The sequence below is a fragment of the Peromyscus eremicus genome, chromosome 7, assembly GCF_949786415.1.
Source record: "Peromyscus eremicus chromosome 7, PerEre_H2_v1, whole genome shotgun sequence".
NCBI lineage: Eukaryota > Metazoa > Chordata > Mammalia > Rodentia > Cricetidae > Peromyscus > Peromyscus eremicus.
Window position 1 is genome coordinate 37,567,936 of NC_081422.1, and position 19,973 is coordinate 37,587,908.

The 19,973-nt window shown below is 53.2% G+C and overlaps 1 protein-coding gene across 1 annotated transcript; it reads right to left on the bottom strand.

The window, feature by feature from the left end:
- Nucleotides 1-1,149: 1,149 nt before the first annotated feature.
- On the bottom strand, nt 1,150-19,068 carry Oaf (out at first homolog). The gene is made up of 4 exons (XM_059267684.1): nt 18,349-19,068; nt 3,912-4,046; nt 2,891-3,071; nt 1,150-1,729 (listed from the first exon to the last, which is right to left on the bottom strand). The coding sequence occupies exons 1-4, from the start codon at nt 18,616-18,618 to the stop codon at nt 1,470-1,472; spliced, it is 846 nt and encodes a 281-aa protein (XP_059123667.1). The 5' UTR covers nt 18,619-19,068; the 3' UTR covers nt 1,150-1,469.
- Nucleotides 19,069-19,973: the final 905 nt, after the last annotated feature.

The following is a 19,973-nucleotide window of genomic DNA, read 5'->3' on the forward strand; positions in this document are numbered from 1 at the left end:
GTCCTGGGAATGGAACATGGGTCCTCTGGAAGAGCAGCCAGTGCTTTTTTTTTTTTTTTTTTTTTTTTTTTTTTGATTTATTTATTATGTATACAGTGTTCTGCCTGCATGCCAGAAGAGGGTGTCAGATCCCATTATATGTGGTTGCTGGGAATTGAACTCAGGACCTCTGCGAGAACAGCCAGTGCTCTTAACCTCTGAGCTATCCTGTAGCCCAACAGTTCTCCACACATGGGTCGAGACCCTGTGTGTGTGTGTGTGTGTGTGTGTGTGTGTGTGTGTGACCTAAGACCATCAGAAAACACAGGTATTTATGTTACAATTCACAAGAGTAGTAAAATTACAGTTAAGAAGTAGCAATGAAAACAATTTTGTGGTTGGGGGGGTCACCACAACATGAGGAACTGCACGTCATTAGGGAGGTTGAGAACCACTGCTCTAGCCCCAAGATCTGGTTTTTTTTTTTTTTTTTTTTTATGTGTGGGAGTACTTGGAGGCCATAAAAGAGTGGCAGATCCCCATTATGCTGGAGTTACGGGTGTCTGTGAACCTCCCCACCCTTGCAGTGGGTGCTAGGAATTGAACTTGGGTCCTCTGGAAGAGCAGCAAGTGCTCTTAACTACTGAGCCTTCCCGGTCCTCTTGTTTCATCATCTCAAGCACAGAGCCTCCCACAGAGCACACAACAGGAGCTTTTGGAGTTGGTTTGCCCAGACTGGCACTAATTATATAGAGGCACATTTCTGACACTAGGTGGCAGCATTGGACAAAAAGTTCTCTCGAATCTCTTAGGCTAGCGCCATTAGGTGAGTGAAAACTTTAAAACACTTTTATTTCTGGTACAAATGATAAATATTTTGTATTAAAAATCTGGAATTCAAGTTTTCCTTGTACTTCATGCTCCCTTCCTGCCCCAGAACCTGTCCAAAGTACTTCAGTCCAAAGGGAGGAAGACTTGGAGGCTGGAAGCTGGGTCCCAGGAAAGGCACACGTGGCAGTCTCAGGGGCAGCAATTTCCCGGATCCCCATTGCCTCCGGGGCAGAAAGAAGGCACTTCAGACATGGGAGCTGGGGCATGAGTCCCCAGAAGTCCCTCTCTGGTCAACGGTCACCTTGCTGATGGGAAGGTACGATGCAGGAACACAAGTCCCACAAAAGAAGCCAAGGCTGGTGCATCTTTGATTGCATGTATGTGGGACATTTCAGGGGACAGGAACGGGGGAGGGTACCAGTTTGGAGAACGGCTTATCCCTCTCGGTCCCCCGGATGGGCACAGGTAGGCATCAGGGCTGCCCAAGGTTGTCCCTGCTGGGCGACACCCGTTCACAGTCATGCAGATGAGCCCATGGCTTCAGCCTCAGAGGCACAGGAAGGGCCCTAAGGCCCCAGAGAGGGTTGCTAACGCCCTCTGGTGGCCGGTGAAGAACTTGTGGGCCCAAACAGCTCTCCTTGGTTCTCTGCTCCCCACAGTTAGGGGTCCTCATCCCAGAGGCACAGCTGCCTCTGGGGTACGTAGAAGTCAAAGCTGTAGTTTTTCCTGCAGCTTCGGATGCCACACTTGTAGGGTGCTGGCCGGTCACGGCTGTGGCAGTACTTGAGCATGCAAGGGTACCAGGCCAGGCTCAGACTGTAGCGGCAGGCACAGGGCTTTCCTCGGTCCCTCACTTGCCCACAGCGAGGCAACTCCACCTGCTCCTTGGGCAGAACCTCGAACACAGAACTGTCCACACCTGGGGGAAGAGATGAGCATGAAGAAAGTAGGAACATTTATAGTCCAGAACAACCTTCTCTCCTGTCACCCCTCCCAAGGCCACCCTGGGGACGGACACAGAGGTGAGACCCGGGCCTGAGGCAAGGCTAATGGGTTACACTAAATCACAGTCATCCTCATCCATTGAGTCTCAACTGTGTGCCAGGGATTCAAAACTGGTCCAGAGAAGTTTACTGACAAGGCCACACAATGAAAGACGGGTCAGGACCCAAACCACGCCTGTCTGATTTCACAGCCTACCCCGGGCCATGTGGCCACCAATGCTTTAAATAGGATGTCACCTGAGCGGGTAGGGAGGGGATGGGACAGGAGAAGCAGAGTGGGGATGGACATGAGAACAACATGCATGATGAGTGCTGAGCAGGTGACAGAGGCCTGGCCAGGGCTCTGCTGAGCGGCCATGGGAAGGAACAGCTTCTGGGGGTGCTGGCATCAGGCCTTTATTTGGGGTGTGGTCTGGTGGAGAAAGGTGTGTAATGGGCATGGTCACAAAGTCCAGCCTTGCTTTGGGAGGGGCAGGCTTCTCTATAAGCATCTGGCCGAGCAGAAGGCCCAGGAGCAGGCAGCTTGAATCTCCTCGTCCCTTCTCCACACAGGACCTGGAGAAGGGCCAGCAGAGTGGCACAGGGGTCCTGCAGGGCTGGAAGGAGGCCCTGAGGGTTCTGGGAGAGATGCTGGCAACCAGGAATGGTGAGATGCTGACTTCTGAGAGGTGCCAGCAGACAGGCTAGCAGGAACATCTGTGTCCTCACTATGGGTACTGACAAGAAGGTAGAGACACCTCCTTTCACAGGACCTGGCAGGCTGTCTTTTGTGAGTTTTCTCATTCTAGCTACACAGGCACCACCTCCTCCAGAAGCCTTCCTGACATATCACAGCCTACCTTGGGGGGGAGTGTCACCCTCCCCTGAGAATGCCTGTCCCTCGTGACTACACGCTTACACTTAACTGGTGCTGTTCAGATCTACCCACTACCAGCTGCAGCAACTGGGTGTCCATACTGGGCGTGCCTGTGTGGTCCATCCCTGAAGGGACTCAGCAACTCTCTCCTGAACACAGCGAAGAGTCACTCAGTCAAAGCGCTCCTCCCTCTTCCCACCCCGGGCAGCCCCCAGCTGACCTCGCTCTGTCCAGAACCGGACATCTTCCTGGCGGGTGTAGATGGCATCAGTGGCCTCAGCACATACATTGTGGATATGAGGACTCAGCAGGCCCCCCTGGCTGAAGTTCACGGCGATGTCCATGTGTAACTGCTCCAGACCCCGCACTTCTTCAGCCTGCCGCACGGCACGGGGGTTTTTCTGTAGGTGCAAGATGGGAATATCTCCTATCATGCCCTCCTTGTTCCCAGGTCCATGGAGCCCAAGGCAGTGGAGGGGCACCTAGCCCCAACCCCTGAGAAACTGATGCCCCAGGGGCAGTTAAGGCTTTTCTGGCTTCTACTCACGAGTGGCTGTCCTTAGAACTAACTACTTCAGCTTGCTGATAAATGCAAGATGCAGCTGGGAGATAGGCTAGGGGGAGGTAGGCTAGGCAAGCTGTTCTGGGGTACATGACAGTGTGGGTCATGTGCTTTCTGAATCCAAGGAACTAAGTCTTTCCAAGAAGGGCAGGCAAAGGGTAAGGGCCCTGGAGGAGAAGATACCACCAGGCAGGCCTGCTGCCCCGGTCAGCCTAGATGGGCTACGGAAAGCTGGAACTCCAGGGAGGGATCCAGGCAGGTCAGTGGGTTGAAAGGCTGCAAACAGTCTTCACTGACACTTTCACAGGTGTGTTCTGATTCTTTCCTGCATCCTCGATGAGGAGACTGAGGCTTTAAAGGCAAGGTCATTGGTCCAGTGTCACTAGCTAATGAGGGACATGGGGAGAGGTGATATTCAATCCCTGTTCAGAGTCTATGCCTCTCTCTCCACCCACAAGGAGGTGGGACCTGGGCCAGCAGCTTGGGGTGACCTAAGAGTTGGGGCTCAGTGCAGACTAAAGATCTGGGGCTCTGGACTCTCAGTGAGTAGGGTGTCGAAAGAATGTAGGGGGGAAGAGCAGAATGGGAGGGAGGCTAAGTTTGAATGAGGACAGGGTGACCGCAGAGGTGGGGGTTCTGGGTCAGGGCCTGGCCAGGCAAGCCTGGGGTGGGTGCTCACCTGCCGGAGCTTGGCCATGGCCTCACTGGGGATGATCTCATTGTGGTGCAGCCGGGTGACAAAGCAGAGCGCCTGGAACTGATTCTGTCCCTTCTCCAGCTCCCCCAGGATCAGGGCTCGGAAGATCTTCACGTCCTGAGGGGGAAGGGCGGACGATGGAGACCAGCTGGAGTGAGGGCCCCAGACCAGTCCTGGAGAGGACGGGCCTGGATACTATCCCAGTGCCTTCCCCAAAGACACCTCCTTCCCCTGCCCTAGCAAACTGCTTATCTTTTCCATTTATACCCGTGACTTTGAAGATCACACCCTGAATGTTTCCACAACTTTCTGGAAAATTGACAAAGTGAACCCTCTCACCAGACCTTCATCTCAAAAAAGACAGCACCTGTTTCTGGCACTGATATCTCCCCTCAGTGGGCACCTCAGTGTCCTTAATCAGAGTGGGTCAGGCAGGGCCCGAGACCACTGGGCAGAGCACCATGTGGGAGGGACTATACTTTTTATAAGCACCCATTCCAGAGCTTTCTCTATGGCACTCTGTAGCTTTTGGGAAGAGCCTCAGAACATCCCTGGGTCTTCTGCAGTCAGCCTGGCCCCTGGCCCCCCACCTCCATCAGAGACTGTGGGGCAGAAGTAGCCAGCTGCAGCTGCTGCTGCCTTCCAAGGCTGGAATGGCTTACCTTTTCCCTCCCCTCCCCACTTGCCCTTTCCGCATGGGGGTACTCATGGCATGACCAATGGGCCCAGAGCGCCTTCCTGTTCTGACTCACTGCATGCATGAGGGAGGCTGGAGCAGGAAGAGGCAGCAGAGCCTCAGACAGTGTGTCTGCAGGCTGGTTGCAGCTAGACCCCTCTGCTACATCCTCCTGCACCCCGCCCCCCACCCCACCCCTATCCCAAGCACCTTGCCCTTCTCACCTATTACATTCCTAACTGCTCCTGAGGGGAGAAGGAAGTTAGTAGGTCCCGGTCAGAAGAGGTCTCAATCTTTGAAGCCTCCTGCCACGGGGGCACCCTGGCCTCAGCCACTATGGCTGGGAACCTTCCTAATCCCTATGCCTATGGCTCTTCCCTGGCACTGGGAGATGCATCCCTGGGCTTTTCATTGCTCAGCACTTGTACCCTAGGCTGCCTCACCAGGAGCCCCCTCCATTGAGGGCTTACTGTATAACTGCTAGGGTCCAAGTGTTCGGGGAACAAGGTCAGGGTGTTCCCTGGGATTCTAGACACAGGCAGAGAGGCGGAGGGTCCCACCACCAGGCTGTATACAGTAGCTGCCCCAGGCTTTTCCAGGCCTCACTGTGACAGCTCTTGTACCTGGCACGTTAGTCCTTAGCACCCACAAGCAGAGGTTACCGTCATCATTGTAGTGACCAGCAAATGTCACCGATGACCCGGGACAAGTGCCCATCATCTTTGTTTTGTTTGAAACAGGATTTCTCTACCTAGCCCTGGCTGTCCTGGAGCTCACTATGTAGACCAGGCTGGCCTTGAACTCGGAGATCTGCCTGCCTCTGCCTCCCGAGTGCTGGGATTAAAGGCATGCACCACCATCCTGGCTAATCCTCTTCTATACTGTTGTGGATTTTACTCATACTGTAACTCTACAAGCAATCTCTCTTGCACTTTTACTAGAAATTACTTTATATAGTGACTTTATTATAAATGCAACAAGTGGGGACGGGAATGTGGAGAACGATTTCCTAGAAGAGAGAAACTGAGGCTCAGCTGGTGGAAAAGGTTCCACGAGGCTCCTCCTCAGCCAGAGCCTTGGAAGGAAGGTGAGTCAGCCTGGCTTAACTCCCACTTCCTCCAGACAGGAAATCCCTTCTCGGGTCACCGTGCTGGCATCTCCTTGTCCTGCCAGCTTGGGCCATCTGATCTTCCATCCACTCAGGTCGGCCGAGGGGACACTGGAGGCTGATCTGCTGGTGCCAGATCCCACTCCAGGCACAGTCCTGTCAGGTGGGAATCCACACCAGATCTCCGCCTCCGAGAGTCTGAGTCAGGCAATACCTGGGAGGTGCCTCACGCAGGATCCAAAGTCCACCTCACTGGTATTTTTAGCTCTGACCCTTGTGGGAATGCTATCTGGATACTGCCGTCTTCTCTATGACCCGTGTACTAACTACCGGGTGGTCTCGGGGCTGCTGAGGGCCTCAGTGAGCGGCTGTGCTACCTGCCCACCATAAGCAGTGGAAGGCAGTGAACATTTAGAACCAGACCAGAGACTGAAGAGCTCGCTTGAGGAGTTGATAAGACAGCTCAGTGGATGACGTGCTTGTCATACAAGCATGAGGACTTCAGTTCAATTATCAGCACCCATGTAAAAAGAGGGTGTGCTGGTGTGTGCTTGTAATACCAGCCCTGGGGAGGTAGACACCGGAGGATCCCTGGAGCTTTCTGGTTAGCCACACTAGTCTAATCCATGAAAAAAGGATAAACAACGACACCCAAAGTTGACCACTGGCCTCCTCCACACATGCAGGTACATACCTGTTCACATGCAGGTGCACAGATGTGTACTTGGGCAAACATGAATACATGTCTGCTTGTGTGCACACACTCAAACACACACACACACACACACACACACACACACACACACACACACACGAAATGTGCTTGAGTTCCTTCCTTGTTTCTGAATTAGATACCAACAACAATGACAACCACCAGATGCTACCAAGCTGGGAAGCTGCCTGGGTGCCGAAGGAAGGAGGACTTCTCACCAAGGCAGAGGAAGTCCTCTGAAATTGTAGGACAAAGTTTCACTGATTTGATAACCGGGAAAGAGAAACTGCTGTTACAGTGTGTCAAACAGATTGCAACATCTTATCTGAAGTCTCAATAGGAGGAGAGTTCGACTATGACAGAGCTTGGATTGGGTAACCCGCTCAAGGTCATGGACTTAGGGGAAACACAGCTGGGATTTTAACCCAGGTAGTCTAGGCTGTCGAAAAGCTGAGCTCTTTTCTCAGAAAGCACAGTTGCTTCCTGGATCAACTAGTCTAATTTCCCTGATGCTAAACTAAAGAAATGGGCTGAGTAGGTGTGGTATATCCCTAGTACTTGAGAGGTGGAGGCAGGAGGATTGCCAGGTTGAAGGCAACCTGGGCTACATAGATTTTGTTTCAAAAGAAAAGTGAAGGAAAAAATGGAATTAGGGAAGAAAGGAGGGGGGGAAGGATGAATGAACTGAAGCTCAGGCCCATAGAGCCAGTGAATGGCAGACAGGACCAGAACCTGGGTCATTTCCCATCATACTCATTCGGCCCCTATCCCTGGATACTTGGTTGACTGCCTAAGGACATGGCAGCTCCTGCTCTTACAATGTGTACCTAACAAACAGCCTGATGCAAAGAAAAGACGAGGCGGTAACACCTCCTACCCCACCTGCCTGCACTGTGAAAAATCCTTTATACCAGGTTCTCCAGTCTTCTTGATCCTATTGTCCCCCAAAGCCACATGTCCTTTGCTGGTCCCAGGGAGGGGGTGGGCATCACATCCTGAACCTGGCCTTCCCACCTGACCCAATAGCAAGGCTCCAGAAGAGACAGAAGGATGGTGTACCGGAGCTCCTCTGCTTTGGGAACATTCTGACAGATGTTAAGTCCAAGCCAGATGGGAACCTGGCTTCCAGCCTCTCTCCTTGCCTAGAGTCCCCTGGGACGATTCATCTAGATATTGTCAAACGCTCAAGGCAGATAGCACAACAGGGTAAGAGCCTTTGGCAGTGGAGAGAGGTTTAGCGTCTGGGCCTCCCAAACTAGAAGGGCTCCATAAGGAACCTTTCTCCCAGGAACCTTCAGCCCATAAGGAAGTCCTATGGCATTCAGCAAGAAGAGGCCAGGCAGGGGCAGAGAGGGTTGAAATTCTCTCTGTAGCTGAGGCCAAGGTAGGCTTGAATACACCACAGTAGCCAAGATGGAATGTTAACAGCCAGGGTTCCCTGCTTTGGCCCCTGGCCTTGCTGCTTCTGACCACATAACCTTGGGGGGAAATCTATGAAAGGTCTCCAGGTCTTCGTTTTCACACTTGCAAAACAGGCCCAGTAAGAGTCCTACCTCGTGGGACTGCTGTGAGCAGTGAGAGTGTGAAAGAGCTCAGAACACGGGGTGGGACTCTGAGTTCCTCCCCTGATGCTGCAATCCCTGGTTCCTGACGCCATCTACTCCAGGCCTGAGAAGTGGTAAAGATTGTTCTATTGATGGACTGAAGACCAAGGCAGGTCAGGTGACCCCTGTGAGGCTTGCAAGCAGGAAATAAGTAGGACAGCACTGACTACTAGCATTCCCCGAGGCAGGGCTTTCACAGGCTTCTGGAAAGGCAAAGGAATGGCCAAGTCCAAGGGCCCTGTCATTATAGGACTCCTGAGGCAATCAACTTCAGAGCCAGGAATAAGGCCTAGAGTTGAAGTTTGTACTGACTGCTATGGAGAGGAAGGATGGATAAGGGCGTAACTGTTCTTGTAAGGACAGGGCTGGGGTGGAGGGAGGGGAGGAAGGCTCCCCTCAGTGAGGGTGGAGGGTCAGTGGTTCTTGAGCCAAGAGTGAGGTAGGACATCCAATCGCCCCTCCATATTGCTGTCATCTGAGCATTTAATGTCACCAGCTTCACTCTTAAGTACACTCTAAAGCCTGCCATCCCAGGCTCTTCCTACAGTAACCCCCATGTTGCTTATATATTGAAATATAGTTCCTTCATTGGGCAGTGTTGAGTCACTTCCTGGACCTTTCTGTGAGTCCATTACTCTGTGGGGACGCCCCACACCTAAGGAAGGTGGACAGAAGGGATCCTTCCTTAGACCTCAGCTCCCACGTACCACCTGCTCAGGCATGGTTCAAGGTCAGGACCTCCAGTCCATAGAGGCACCTTCCCAGTGCCCTGCCTGCCTCATTTAAATTCCCTCCCAGACTCATTCCTCCAGGCCCGGAGCACATGGCATTCTCAGGGTACTCCTGCCACAGGAACACAGCGGATGCTCAAGAAATGCCCAGGCCGGGGTGGGAGTGTACCAGGGCCAGGTGAGATGGAGAGGGAGGGCAGAGGGGAGGGTGGGAGGTGGCTGAGCGGCAGGATTTGGGGTCTAGGAACCCGCTTGAGTCTGGGCTTAACTTTGCCGGTCCCTGGAAGACTCTGGTGGGTTCTGAGCCCGGGGCTGGTGTGGAGTCTGGTTCACATTTGGTTTTCACTCAGTTTGAGGCTGTGCACAGGAGAGTATACACTGACTCTAAAGCCACTCACTGTCCTGGCATTATATCTGCCTGGGCAATGATTCATCCAGGCCTTCTGTGGTCTGGCTCTGGGGTCAGAGACAAGTGGCTGGAGCCGGTGTAGTGGTAGCCAGGGGCTGGCACAGGGCAGAAGCTCCATGTCCACTAGCTGTGTGAATGGATTCAGCCTCCACAATCTCCAAGCCCTATCTTCTTGGCCTTACCTACAAGGGGAGTGGGGGGTGGGAGGGAGCACACTCCTGCAGGCTGATAGCCAAGGACTATTTTGCATTCTAAGAGGTCAGACTTTAGGGGATCATGTGGTTGATGTCTCAGCGAAGTTCCAGAGGAGAAGGGACTTCACTAGTCACACAGCAGGACCAGCACCAGAAACCCAGACTTTCCAACTCTTAGTCCAGTGTTCTGCTTCATGCTATGGGGATGCACCACCCCTTTGTGCCCTCCCCGACCATTCCATCTTTGTGAGACCCACTGTGTTCCCCAGAGAGAGGGGCTACTCTGATGGGGTTCCATGGGAACAGGGAAGTGACTGCAGACAGCTGTCCTGGGAAAACACCTGTGACAGGAGACACCCTGTGTGGGCCCTCCAGGCTGCTTCCTCAGAGAGGCTCAGGGAGTACTTCCTGCTGGGGGAGGGAGGCCTGGACCATGATGGGCCAAGACAGGAGCAGCATGCCCCTCCATGGCTGCCTTTTAGACTCAGTTAGGTAAGAGGGCAACACACTGCTTTTGCTTGGGCCACTGTTAGTGACACACCCAAAATTATCCCAGCTTTCCCTACCCTCGGGACACACACACACCCCTCACTGAATCCTCTGCTCCACTTTCATGCCCAGCAGGCTCTGGCTCACACATTATCTCACCCACAGCCCAACCACTGGGCTCACACAGGCGTTCTCAGTCACACACCATCACCTCAGCTCCCCTCAGTCTTCCAGGCTCCCGGATTCCAGCTCCTAGCTCCCAGTGCTCTCAGGACACCCTCCTCATCACTTTCCACTACAGTACAGTTGAGAACTGAGCCCCACCCCACCCCACCCCACCCCATGGGAGCAGAACGGTTGTGTGTGTGTGTGTGTGTGTGTGTGTGTGTGTGTGTGTGTGTGAGTGTGACTGGCCACGGCTCCAGGGCCTGCACAGAGCAGTACTCAGCCCCACCTCTGCTAGCCCCAGTCCCCTAGCTACTGGACGGTCGGGGCTCCCTGCCTTCTGGGACTGTGTTCTGCCATCCCTGTCTCCTCATCACCAGAGCGCGTGACTCTGGGGCCCAGGCTGAGCCAATCTAAATATTTATTCCTCAGCTCCTGGCTGGGATTGCTTCATGACTAGACAGGGGCCAGATTTACTAGGCTGGGGCAGGGGAGGGCAGATTCAGGAACCCCTCTGCAGCTCTGTCTAGCTCTTTCCCAGGAGTAGGTGTGGGTGCGCTCAACCCAGAGGTGGGATGGATGCTACAGGAGACTTAGGCATCCCCCACTGTCTGTACACACAGACATGGCGGACAGGGGCTTCTTGTCATAGGGTTAGTACAACTACCACCCAGAACCTGTGCCCCTCACTGCCAGTTCCCAACCTTCCCAAGAGCCCCTCATGCTCAGTCAGCCAAATCCCAAAGGTCACCACCATCCTGACTGGCCCGGGGGGAACAATGTGAGGCTTTATGTGGATCAGCTGCTCCCCACTGTCTAGCTGACTCAGGGCTCCTGACACGGGGCGCCACACTTCCCTCTCACTTAGAGTCCTGCCTCCTTCATTCCCTGCCCTTCATCCAAATCCCCAGTGACAGGTAAGTAAACATTTGCCAATTTAAAGGACAGAAGCTCCCAGTGATGAATTGGTCCCTGGTGCAGAAAGAAAAAAGTTGGAATTACATGCGCGTCTCATAGGTCCCTTGTTCTGCAGAACCCCTCAGTCACTCTGCCCTGGAGAGCCACAGGCATGGAGGCCAGGCTCACAGAGGCTAATGCAGAGTGATTGGCAGTATTTGGGACCTATCTAGCCTGGCCTTTCACCCTCTAGAGCCACCCAGGGCACTGCTGAGAGATCAATCCTGGATTGCCCAGGAATTATGAGTTTGGGGGAACGGGGCCCACACCAACTGCATATAAATAGGTGTTTGTGAATTCCTGGGCACTAGGGTTCTCCCACACTCCTTCTGCCCCTCCATAGTGTTTCATCCTTCTCGAAGAAACCCACTCAGAGTACCAGAGCAGCCCAGTCAGTCAGAGTGTGGTACAAGGATCTCTGGGAGCTAATCCTGAGTCACACTACCAGCTGTCTGGTCTTGTCACCAATGCCACTTCCAAGCTCAGTTTGTGCATCTGCAGGATGGAGGCAAGTGTGCCTCAGGATGCAGTAGTGCAGACGAATTAAGACCACGTGTGTGAGCAGAGTGACTGTTGAACGCAGGATGCCACATACCCATAGAGTCTGCATCTCCAGGCTGGGCCATTTGCCTGCCTGTCTGTGGAGTAGGTAGGTGTCTGTGCGAGCTTACCCACTACTCTGCAGACTGAGGAGTCCAAGAACAAATTCCACACATCCCCTGTTGTGGAATAGAATATTTGTTTAACTAAGTAAAGATGTGTTGTATTTGTTTGTGTCGCAGAAGAATTGTTTAACTATGTAAAAATGTGTTGCATTTTTTATGCTGTATTTGTTTAATTATGTAAAGGTGCTTTGCTTTTGTTTATACTGCCTTTGTTTAGCTATGTAAAGATGTGTTACTGTTTCACCTTGCCTGTGGAAGGCACATGAGTGGTCTAGCTATGTAAAGATGTGTTACTGTTTCACCTTGCCTGTCTAATAAAAAGCTGACCAGTCAATAGCTAGGCAGAGGAGGGATAGGTGGGGTTGGCAGGCAGACACTGCCCTGGTAGGCAACCAGGGACCAGCCAGCCAGATACTGAGGAAGCAAGAAAGCAGGATGGACAATATGTACATGAGGTAAACAAGCCTAAGCTAAGGCCGAGCACTCATAATTAATAATAAGTCTCTGTGTTTTTATTTGGGAGCTGGTTAGCAGCCCAAAGAGAAAGCCTTTTCCCTCTGCAGCAGGCTACACTATCGGCTCCAGGTGGTGGTTTTCACCGGGAGTCAGGATAAAGACTCCATCTGGACACAGCATCTCCATCAGGGATGGCAGATGTTAGCCATAGGCCAGGGAGCACACTTGAACCACAGACAAGACTTTGTATCCAGGGGCCTGGAGAGATGGCTCAGAAGTTAAGAGCACTGACTGCTCTTCCAGAGGTCGTGAGTTCAATTCCCAGCAACCACATGGTGGCTCACAGCCATCTATAATGAGATCTGATCTCCTCTTCTGGAGTACAGGCAAACTTGCAGAAAGAACAGTTTATATAATAAATAAAATAAATCTTAAAAAAAAAAGACTTTGTACCCTGACCCAAGGAGGAGTTCATCAGATATGGAAGGAGGACGAGAATTGGACCCAAGAGGCCCACATACACAGCCTGGTCTCTTTACTTCCTGCAAACTCCTGAGAAAATGCTCTGGGCTCTAAAAGTTCTCAGAAAGCACTTTTGGGGAGCAGAGTGATGATTCGGTTGGTAAACTGCCCGCTCTGCAGGCGTCAGGGCCTGAGTTCAGATTCCCAATACCTGTGGAAAGAGCATGACTGCACACACCTACCTGTGTTAGTGCTGGGCAGGAAGAGAATCCCCGGAGCTCACTGGCCAGCTACTCTCGCTGAATCCAGGAGCTCCAGGTTCAGTGAGAGAACCCTGATTCAAAACCATAGGGTGGAAAGTGAAGAAGACACTTGATGTCAGCCTTTGGCTTCCAACATGCATCTGTACACACATGAACACGCACACATGCATACACCCACCCCCTGTGCACATACATACACACCCAAACCACAAAAGTACTTTTTTTTTTTTTTAACTGTCCTCTGCTACCCAAGATTTCTAATCTATGGCATGTCTTCCGTGCCAAACCATAGAGGACCCAGCACAGACAGGGTAGGATTTAGGACCTTAAAGCCTTCTCTTCTTGTTCTACACGTGTGTGATGTGACATTCTCTTGGGACAGTGTCCATGTAAACACTGCAGATCCTCACTGACTACATCCCACAGGAACCCCACCCTAGATCCTGGGATAGGGAATCTGATACTTTCTGGATGGTTCTCTCCTCTGGCTTCCCAGGACAGAAAGCAAGTTTCTAATCTCTCTGGGGTTCTTGACACACTGTGTGGCTCTTGATATTGGCATTCCCTCCCAGGTTCCAGCCTAATGGACCCTTTCCTTCTTCACTTTTGGAGTGGGAGTCCTTCTTCTCTTCCTACATCCCCACCACCCTGGTGCAGTCACACATGACTTTTTTCATATCTTGCAACCCCATCTTCCCCTTGTGGCCAGCCCCAAAGCAGGCTGCTTGGGACGTGACTCATTCCTTCCCCTGCTTTTGGACATTCAGACAGGGGGACAGAGAGCTTGGACAGAGATAGCATGGGGGAGGGAGCCAAGAGGGCTGACAGATAAGCAGCCAGAGAGAGACTGGGGGTGGTGGCATGCCTGCATTACTGTGCTCGGTGGCTGTATACACACAGGTCAGATGATATATGTAGGGCTCGGAGTGACAAGGAATGTTACTCACTGTGTATCAGGAGTTAGAGTTCCTATGGGGAGGGCATATAAATTTAGGCCTAAAGTATAAACGCTGCTTACAGCACATTGGGGCGGGGAGGGGGTGTAAGGGTGTGAGGCTCAGGCGGCAGCATGCAGAAGGCCCTGGGTTCAGTCCCCAGCACCAAAACGAACTAGAGTCAGCAAAGGGAGAACAACAGATTCACACTGCTTGTTTTTGAAATGGGTCTCATGTAGCCCAGGCTGGTCCTGAACTCACCATGTAGCTGAGGATGACCTTGAACTACTAATCATCCCGCCTCCACTTCCCAAGTGCCAGAATTACAGATGTGCACAACCAGGCTCAATTTATGTGGTGTTGAGAATCAAACCCAGGGTTTCCTGCATGGAAGGCAAAATACTATCAACTGAGCCCCATCCACAACCCGCCATCCCATCCCACCCCGTTTTAAAACAGGATCTCCCATAGCCCAGGCTGGCACTCAACTTAAAGAACCCCGTGCCTGACTCTCGTGTTCAGCTGTCCTGATTTAGTGAGACGGGGTTCCGTTCAGGTATGGGAAGCCTGCAAACTTTCCAGATGACTCCTCAAAGCCACTGAACCATATATCCTACTGGCATTCTTTCAGAGTTACAGCTCAGTCAGCCTGGTGAGTGTCAGCCTGAGGAAGGGCTCCAGGTGACACAGGACAGCCATGTACCAGTCCATGCTGCTCATGGGATCTGCTCAAGTCTGGGCTCCAGTGTCCCATAGCACACTGATGACTGACTGCTTTACCAGCTTTGGGGCCAAGCATGGAGAAGAACAGTCAGTGTTGGGTGCCCGTCTGGGAAGGAAGGCAGGGCTGAGAAGGAGGGGTGTAAGAGCTGGGACCCCTCCTGCACAGGGGGTCACAAAGCCTTGAGTTCGCTTAGGCCAGGGTGGACTGCTGCCCTGGTGGGGAAGCGGGCACTGGCTGGCCACTGACCCAGCAGCTTCCAGGAGAAGGTGGTAGTTACTGGAGGCCCACACCTCTAATCCTATCACTCGAGACTGTGTGTGGAACAAGAGGATCAAGAGTTGAAGGCTAGTCTTGTGTAACAGTTTCCTGCAGGGACTGCGAAAGAGTCCATCCTGCAGGGAAGCTCCTGGAAGGAAATTAAGCAACTCAAAACAGCTTCAGGAAGTCCCTGAAACTGACCAGATTCACTAGACCCCCTCCTTGCCAGGGTAAACAATAAAAGCTGCGCTTCAAAGAAGACTAAGAACAGCCCAGCTGCCTGGGAGAAGCAAAAGCCAGAGGAACTGCCTGAAAGAAGTTTAGAACAACCGAGGCACCCGGAAAGGACACTCTCCCACCTGTTGAGTGGCCTGCAGGCTGTGCAGTGTACTCCAGCTTCCCAGCTTTATAAGTGATCAGTCATTTTGGGGTACACCTTGGTGACACATCTGTCTTTGAGTCATTTCTGCTCTTGTAAATAACCCCTCACCCGTATTCCTAAGTAATCCCAATAAAATTCACTGGTTCACCAAGTTGGGCTTTGGTGCTATTTATACTTTGGTCTGTCGTGGATTCTCTGTCTGGGGTAAGTAGACCTGTGTATAGCATCTCCCCAAGTAGAGTTTTGTCATACTACATAGTGAGACTCTGTCTCAAAAAAAAGATAAAACAAAAGCTTCAGAGTAATCTGGATCACACAGGGGGTTCAAGGCCAAGGTCAGGCTAGACTGTATTTGGAGACCTTGTCTCCAAGACAGAAAGAAAACAGGTGACAGCGAGGGACTCTCGTCATTTCCAGGCTCAGTGATGATTTTCTTTGTGATCTCTTGCCTACGCTTCAACCACTTTCATCCAAGCTGAACGGGGAGGAAGCTGGCTGAAAGGTGGAGTGAGACAGCTTCGGAGTGGAGGGTTTCTCATGTCCTGAGCACTCGACACGGCACCAGAAGCAGAGGGAGCATACTACATGCACTTTGCTCCCTGTTCAGTTCTGTCCATGACCGCAGGCCAGGCACCAATATTAACACATCCTTCAGATGAAGAGATGCAGGCCCAGAGAGACCAAATAGCTGGACCGGAGGTTGACCAGCTCACAGGTGGTAAACCAGACTTGTCTCATTCAGTCTGTACCGTCTCTCCCGATGGTGATCAGATGGCAAACATGAGTAGTCCCAAAAGGATTCAGGATTTTTTTTTTCCTAAAGCAGCCCCTAATGGGCATGGTACACAAAAACACAACTTCTGGGCCATTTTCTACACGAAACATCATTACTTCTAGGCAGAGCTTTCCAGTGGAAATCTAACAAAAAAGGCCTGGAGAACTGAGCAACAAGCACCCTGTGGGAGAAGGACCGGGCACAGAGTAGCTCTGGCCAGTAGAAGCAACACGCTGGAATAGACTAAACACTGTCCTCCCCGGTCCCCATGTACCCGACTCCACCATGTCCTGAGCCTAAGAAGAGCCTAGAAATCCTCTGACAGCTGGCTTTCTACTCTCTGTGACTTACACTCCCACACCCCCCACACCCCACACACATGAAATTGGAGATGCCAGGAGCAGGTGTGAAATGCCAGCTCTGTGTCAGCGGCTAACCTGAAAAGTAGACTTTGGAAAATTAGGTGAAAGTTTGAGCCATTGTGGTGATTAAAGTGAGCTCTTGCCATCAACTCTGAATGTTCCCTCCAACTGCGCAGCCAGAGGTCCCCAACCCCACGCTCAGTCCAACCCCCATGGCAGGCCACCACCACCTGTCACAGCCTCCGTGTTTTCTGCCCTGGTCTCCTTTCATGGCAGAGCAATAACCTTTTGTAGCCAGAGGCTAGAAAAGCTCCATTCCAGTCCTGCCTTTCACGCCGCGCCCAGCTTGGCTATCAGAAATCTTGCCTAGAGATGGATAAATCTTTAAGGCTCCAGGGTGATCACCCCACAGGGCCACTGGGCAGGAGGGTGGGACACTAACAGTACATTCTGTGGCTGGCTTTTAGGTCAGAGGGCTTAGAGGAGAGATTAGATCCCCACTGGTGATTGATTCCGCCTCCATTTGCGTCTTCCAAGCCCAGAACACCACAGATAAAATGTTCCTAAAGTTCAGGTGGACAGGCAGGGTCATCTGCCCTACTAGCTAGCATCTAAGATCGCAGCTTGAGCCTGTGTGGCAAGCATGGGCTACCATCAGCTAAGTCCTCTGTCAAGATGACTCCCTGGGCCTGGGCCAGATCACCAGTCCAGCCTCACCCCTACTCCACCCAATGCTGGATCTCCTCTGCACCTCTGCAAGCTACGTCAACCTCATGGGGTCTCTAGCTGGCTGCCCATTCTCTGCCCCCTCCTCCCAAGCTCTTCAAATAACTCCCAGTTTCACAGAAGCAAGAGAGAGGGGGCTACTGGGTACTGGGGCTCTCTGCTGCCCAACTATTTAATATGCCTTACTTCTGTCTCCCCCCAAAGATAGAGAGGCACAGAGCCTTCTTTTAGTGGAGAAGAGCTGAGAGTAGATGATTAGAAGATTCCTCCCCTGGACCCCACAAGATAGGGTCTCATCTCATTCTATAGTCCTGGCTAGACTTGAATTTGTGTTCCTCCTATCTTGGGCTCCTGAGCACCGAGATGACAGGAGTGAGGGAATTGCCCTTCACCAAAAACTTATACATCTTCTTTTCTTCAAGATGTTTCTGTGGTTGGGTCACTGTTTGTCACCCAGCACCCCCCCCCCCAGTTCCATTTCCTGATAATCCTAGCACTTCTCTCCCTCTTCTGACTCCCTCCACAACACTGCACCCCACTGAGAGAGAGAGAGAGAGAGAGAGAGAGAGAGAGAGAGAGAGAGAGAGAGAGAGAGAGAGAGAGAATGACTATACAGAGAGGGCAAAACTGTGGATTTCACTAGCCCTTGCCAGGCCTGGGCTGAGACACTGACCACTTTTTCCAAGTGAAGAGGCCTCCCCTCCCCTTCCCTCTCCCAACCCCTCCTAGGTCTTCCTCTTGCCCCAAGCTTTCCAGCCCTCCAGGTCACAGAGGAGAGAGCTGCTCCTAGCCTTGGGCGGGACCAGGGGCAGACAGCTCTGCAGGGAAAATGATCCCGGAATGGTGCTCCAGGGCTGGAGGTCTTGAAACCACTTCCTTGCCAAGTACAGAAAAGGAAAGGGACCTAACTTCATACCACACTCACAGCTACAGGGCGGGCCAAGGTCCCCGATGCCACCTGTGGATTTCCCCCTGCAGTCTCAGAAAAACTGTTGCAAGAAGGGAAGCATTGTTAACGGGCACTTCTGTCGGAGTATCAGCTGGGAGTGCCGAGAAGGAAGCAGACCCAGGAGCTGATCAGTGCTTGAGAGGGGCCTTGATTACTCAGAGCCAAGTAACAGAAGGCTGGAGGGGTTGTTAGCACAGGAGTTCATGGAAGAGAATAAAGGACCCAGATCTGGGTGCTGGAGAGTTACAGAGAGGGAACCTGGCGTGACCTTGGGCAAGTCACGTCCCCCTTCCCGCGCTGCCTTTCTCTTCTGCAGGCTTGGGGGTGTCTGCGACCTCCGACAGTTAAGCTCGAAAGCCTCCCCTCCCCGGGGGGGGGGGGGGCGGGGATGGAACAGGACCAGAGAGGGTGCCTCACCTTCTTGAAATCGGCGGTGAAGGAGATGAGAGTGCCGTCGGGTTTGCGCAGCTCGAGGCTGATGCTGTCGGCGTCGCTGTCCGCCTGCAGGCTCTCCTCGGTCACCTGGCCGTCGGGCAGCTTCACACGGACCCGCAGCTCGGCCGGCGCGCTGCTCCCCGCGTCCACGCCGCGCGGCGCCCCAAGCAGCAGCGGCGACAGCAGCAGCAGCAGCAGCGGCGGCAGCGCGGGGCGCGCCGAGGGGACGTCGCGGCGGCCGGGGGGCCGCATCCCCGGGGGCCCCGGCGCGCCGCGCCGCGTGGGGGAGGGGAGACGCGCCTGCAAAGTTCGCTCCAAGTTAAGGGGTCCGGTTCAGGGATTCCTGGCAAGTCGCCTCCTCAGGAGGGGCGTCTCAACCCCGAGGTCCCCACGACGTGCTGCGAACGCACGTGGGCCGCGTTCTGCCACGCACCCCGAGTCCCGGACAGCGCCCCCCGTGCGTGTCCCCCCGATCGCCGCGGCCCCAGCCGCCGGGACTCCTGAGCTCCCGACTCCGTTCAGCACTTTTCATTCAATCCCACCCCCCGTCACTTCCTTCAGAAAACAGAAACCACCAGGACCTGCCTTAAAGAGACCGCGCACCTCTTGGCCCTTAAAGGGACCGCCGTGGCCCAGAGAGGGGCGGGGATTGGGGACCGCGGCTCAGCCGCTTTGTGGCCGGCCGACGCTGGCTTTCTCTGGGTCCCTCCCTCCCGCCGCGCCCCGCCACCGGCCAGGCCTTGTCCGGAGTTTGCGCTCGGGGCAAATCCCTTCCTCCCATTAAGGGCGGGGCGGGTGACTCTTCCCCCCACCCCCCCACCCCTCTGGCTTGTTCTGGTGCCACGTGGATGAAATAATCAGGCTTGGATTTTCAGGGGTTTTGCTTAGTCTTTTGGTTTCTCTGACACAGCGAATTTCTCAAATGCGGCTGGAAAAAAAAATCAGGCCTCACCTCGCACTCTGTCTTTTCCTAGGTCGGGGAGTGGAGTTGGGGGTTGAGGGCCGTCTGTGCATCCATCAGGTGTGCGCTGTTTTGATAAGTGAGCCCGCCAATCTGGACGCGAACTTCAGGGAGCACTTTGTGGGCCGTTAGGCAGTTTCCCTCTCCTCCCCGAATTTAGTCAGCCTTTCTCCAGCCTAGCCCACCTCCCAAGGCCCGGCTCTTTCCTCTAATACACTGAACACAGCCAGGGAAATGATAGATTCCAGGCCACTGGGGACACTCGATAGTGACACTCCTGCTTCATGGTCAAGGGCCACAAAAAGACAGCTCTGCTGTGCCAGACACTCCAACAAAATGAAGACTGGGGGAGTAGGATTCCTGCCTGCTTGGTGACATGTGAGCATACTTTAAAAATTCTTTGAGTCTGTGTCCCCTGGTGAACGGAGAGAGGGTTGGGGAGGCCATGCAGATAAGGTCCTCTGGGGTGCTCAGAACCATTTGTTCCTCCTGTCCATTGCCACTGTGTTTATTCCGGGTGCCTTGTTGTCTCTGGGCACACCAACGGCAGATGGGTGAAACTGTCCCCTGTACATAATCCACCGTTACCAGCGTGAGCCCTTCCTTTGGCATACATATAGGACTGAAGGGGACTTGAGAGTTCATC

Bases quoted from the DNA above. Each gene is read 5' to 3' on its own strand.
- Oaf (XM_059267684.1), bottom strand. From the start codon at position 18,618: ATGCGGCCCCCCGGCCGCCGCGACGTCCCCTCGGCGCGCCCCGCGCTG. The intron at 3,072-3,911 runs GTGAGCACCCAC...TTGCACCTACAG, and splicing joins CCATGGCCAAGCTCCGGCAG to AAAAACCCCCGTGCCGTGCG. The intron at 1,730-2,890 runs GTCAGCTGGGGG...CTCTTCCCCCAG, and splicing joins CCGGTTCTGGACAGAGCGAG to GTGTGGACAGTTCTGTGTTC.